Source organism: Macrotis lagotis, chromosome X (genome assembly GCF_037893015.1).
Source record: "Macrotis lagotis isolate mMagLag1 chromosome X, bilby.v1.9.chrom.fasta, whole genome shotgun sequence".
In the NCBI taxonomy this organism is placed as follows: domain Eukaryota; kingdom Metazoa; phylum Chordata; class Mammalia; order Peramelemorphia; family Peramelidae; genus Macrotis; species Macrotis lagotis.
Window position 1 is genome coordinate 472,878,749 of NC_133666.1, and position 4,408 is coordinate 472,883,156.

Below are 4,408 nucleotides of genomic sequence, written 5' to 3' on the forward strand. Positions count from 1 at the left end.
TCTAAATCTATATTTCTATGAATTTAGAATTTATAAATTTATCATCATGTTAAGGAAGATCCTTGCTTAAAAGGGTTAAATTCTTCTGCAGTCTGATTCCGTCATGGTCATGAAATAAGGTGATGCATTGGACAATCATAAATGAGAATTTCTTGGTTTTATTTCTCTCAGCTAAGCAGACAATAGAGGACAAATGCTTCCAGGAATCATGAAAGAAAATTTGATTTGAGTGATAGAATTTGGGATTTGAGAGATGGAATCTTTTTGAGAATCATTGAGATGACTGAATTTTTAAGTTTGCAAAAGAATGGAATAGGAACAACATCAACCTGACCAGCTAGTTTAGTAATCACCCCTCCCCCAATTTTTAAAGTACCCTTCCACAAAAGATTAGGAGAAGAAAAATTTTAATTAGAGTGTAATTAGAGTGTAATAAAGAATTAATTTTCCTTCATTGAAAAGGTACTGTTTATTAATGGATCAGGGAACTGCCCTACATCTGTGGGCCACTAGGTGGTACCGGCAGCCCAAAGCTTCCTTACACACACAGAAGCTACTCTAAAAGGAGTAAGTTGGTAGGAAGGAGGGAAGAACTGAAGAAGGAGGGAAGAGGGGGAGAGGGGGAGGGAGGAGGAGTCTTCAGTTGAGCTCAGGAGAGTCAGTAACTCTGTCAGTCTATATAAGGGCAGCTGGAGTGGAGGTAATTGATGCTTTTGCTTTACGGATTTGAGAATTCCTGCCGTTTCTGGTGATGGCATCTTGTTCCAGGCAAATATCACAACCTATAGATTTGAGGTGGGAGAACTGCAACTTCCAACACCTGGGGGAGAAAGAGTGCTATCTGGGAACAGAAGTAAATGCTGAAGGAACAAGACTGGTAAATAGTTACAACCATCTACTGACTAGAAAGCCTATGGGAGCAATGTGAAATCATTCTTAATTTGTATGCATAGAGGGGTGTGAGCAGCAGCTACTGTGGTTAAATGAATATTTAAGTTGTTCTATAAGATATTTTGCAAGAGAATATGATTAACTGAACTGCCTTAGGAGGCATAGTTAATTATTCTATACAGTATTTACCATGTGATTGCAGCTCAATAATATTTATTGTGATCATTCTCAATAGGAAAAATGATGGAAAATTTGAATACTTTAAAAAAAGGAAAACTGTTCTCTAGGTTTAGAGGGCAAAGGGAGCGTTTGGATCACAATGGGCAGAAAACAGTTGTGTAACTGGGGGAATGAATTTCTTTTTCTAGGAACTTGCATTTTTGGTGTACTTTCCTGCTCATGTACTTTTTATGGAATTATTTCTCAAGAAATGTAAGTGAGAAAAGATAGTGTTCAATGAAGAAAAACAATTCTCAGTCCTCCCCTCGGTTTTCAAAATGCAGTTGCAAACCTATGTTTTTGTACTAATGCAAGGGACCCCCAAAGGTGAATGTGATGAACTAATGAATTGTTATTAATTAGTAATCAAAAGTGGGGCTTAATGTGATTTGAGTCAAGATCAATATTGAGAGAGAGCAGGTGCACATCTATCATTCCAGATGGGATTTTGGGAAGGGTGCACATTCTTCAGACATCTGTCTTTCTTTAGCATAATATATATCAAATCAGAGAGAGAGAGAGAGAGAGAGAGAGAGAGAGAGAGAGAGAGAGAGCAAATCTGCTTTGTTGTTTATTAGTCTTAATTTTCTTGTAGGTGGGGTAGATAAAGAAAACAAAAGGGTGCCAGGAAGTCCAATCAAACTCCCAAACCCATTATTATAGACATTATCAAGATTGCCAGGGATTTAATAAAGATATATATATATATATATATATATATATATATATATATATATATATATATATATATATATATACAGAGGATCAGTTAGGAATATTTCATTTTATTTGACTGTCTCTGTTGTTTAGAGCTTATTTGTGCCATGTTGCTCTGTCTTTTTTGGTAGGGTTATTCTCTCTGGATCACATATTACTATCCTGTTTTACAGCAAATTCCATGGAAAGAAGAGAATCTCTTCTTCTCACAATGAACTCCTCTTTTATCCTGAACAACTTGGATGTCAACTTGAGCACTTTGGGGGGCAACATGTCAGAACCCATGATCAAGAGCAAGTCTTCACCCTGTGAGCAAGTGGGCATAGCTGTCGAGGTGTTTCTGATTCTTGGTATCGTGAGCCTCTTGGAGAACATTTTAGTTATCGGTGCCATAGTAAAGAATAAGAACTTGCACTCTCCCATGTATTTCTTTGTATGCAATTTAGCTGTTGCAGACATGCTAGTGAGTGTGTCCAATGCCTGGGAGACCATAACAATATATTTAATAAACAATAAGCATCTCGTGATGGAAGATGCTTTTGTGCGCCATATAGACAATGTATTTGATTCTATGATCTGCATCTCTGTGGTGGCCTCCATGTGCAGTTTGTTGGCCATTGCAGTGGATAGGTATGTCACCATCTTCTATGCCCTGCGCTACCACAATATCATGACAGTGAAGCGATCAGGGATCATCATTGCATGCATCTGGGCCTTTTGCACTGGCTGTGGCATCATCTTCATCCTTTACTATGAGTCTACTTATGTCATCATTTGTCTTATTACCATGTTTTTCACCATGCTATTTCTTATGGTATCCCTATATATTCATATGTTTCTCCTGGCTCGGACTCATGTGAAGCAGATTGCAGCCCTGTCTGGATATAGCTCAGTCAGGCAAAGGATCAGCATGAAGGGGGCTATCACCCTGACAATGCTACTTGGTGTTTTCATTGTTTGCTGGGCTCCATTTTTCCTCCACCTCATCCTAATGATTTCTTGTCCCCAGAACCTTTACTGTGTTTGCTTCATGTCCCACTTCAACATGTACCTCATACTCATCATGTGTAACTCTGTGATCGACCCTCTGATTTATGCCTTCCGCAGCCAGGAGATGAGGAAGACCTTCAAAGAGATTATTTGTTGCTATGGACTAAGAATGACTTGTGGGTTCCCTATCAAGTATTAAAAATATATTATTTTCATTATGTCTTTTTTCTCTCATTTCCTTTTTGGACAGAGACACATAGTTACTGCAGAGGGGTGGATAGTTTTATAGGTAGGCAAACTACAAATTTTATCATGTTTAACTTTCTTATATATTCTCTCCCATTTTTTCCCTCTATTTTGTTTGGAATGCTAATCAACCCCTAATTATCCACCTGTGGCTTAATCATTTCAGATATTGTCTACCTCAAATTTCCAAATTCCAGACTGACTTCTTTCTTTCTTTCTCCTCCTCCTCCTCCTCCTCAAACTATAGCATTGTTCCAGGTCCTGGTTGGTGTTATTTGCTTGGAGAATGAAATTAACTTTAGCATTAGCCTGAACAAAACAGAATCAAGGAACTAAATCAGCTTCCTTGCAAAATAAAGAAATATATCTTGCAATACATTTTCAACTCAAATTCAAATGATTGTAGAAAGAATGTATATTTGTAAATTAATGGGCTAGTTCTTCCCCCTTAATTAGTGTAGATAATTGAGAGCTGTCTACATTTTTTAATAAATGATGTATTTTGGCAGTTTGTCTTTTCTTTCCTAGAAATAATTCTAGGACTGCTTGATGTTATTAGAGTTAGATACACTTTCTAAGAGAGTTAAGAGAGTACTGCTAGTTCAACTTTGTCTTGTTGAGATTTATTGTCATCATTGAAACATTTCATTTCTTTCCTTTTCACCCACCAGTTTTGTGGTTTGGGGTGTATATTCATTAAGTGCCTGCCAGTGAAATTTTCTTATATCTAAAAAAATTATTGTAATACTTGTAATATCTTTAATTGACTTCTCTGAAACTCATTTCTGTTTATTGACTCTGTTGGGTGACATTTCCTGGGCCTGCACCATAACTTTAACCATAAGAAGACAGCATCTACAAGCCCCACTAATTGTACTGTGTTCCATATTTAAGGTTAAAAGATGCTACTCATTGACCATGTCCAGATTAAGTTTGCTAGACTCAAAAAATGCATTGATATCAAATCTACATAAGTTTCAAAACATTTTAGTCTGATTTTAATATTGAAGTTTACATACTAATTTTAAAAATAGTGGTTTATTTCTCTTTTTCTCATTTAAGAGATTATCTGAAGGGGTAAATATGGTTATTTTGGTATTAAAAAGATTTGCTTTAATTTTATTCACTCACCAAATGTTCCCAAAGAAGGATATGATATAAAAAATACAGTAAAGGATACATAGCACTTGACAATTTACTATGGGGTTCAGGATCTAAAATATAGGGTCTCTTTTCTGATTATTCCCTTCTTGGTTCAATACTGTATTGAGTTTGATAGCAAATAAGTAACACACATGTGATTATTAAAAAGTTCCTGAACAGAATGGGATTGAAGAACTCCAGT

General features: G+C 36.3%; 1 protein-coding gene across 1 annotated transcript; it reads left to right on the forward strand.

The window, feature by feature from the left end:
* The first annotated feature begins 2,027 nt into the window (after positions 1-2,027).
* Positions 2,028-3,370, forward strand: MC5R (melanocortin 5 receptor). Its single transcript, XM_074205333.1, has one exon. It carries the CDS (start codon positions 2,039-2,041, stop codon positions 3,014-3,016), a length of 978 nt encoding a protein of 325 aa, XP_074061434.1. The 5' UTR covers positions 2,028-2,038; the 3' UTR covers positions 3,017-3,370.
* The last annotated feature ends 1,038 nt before the right edge of the window (positions 3,371-4,408 follow it).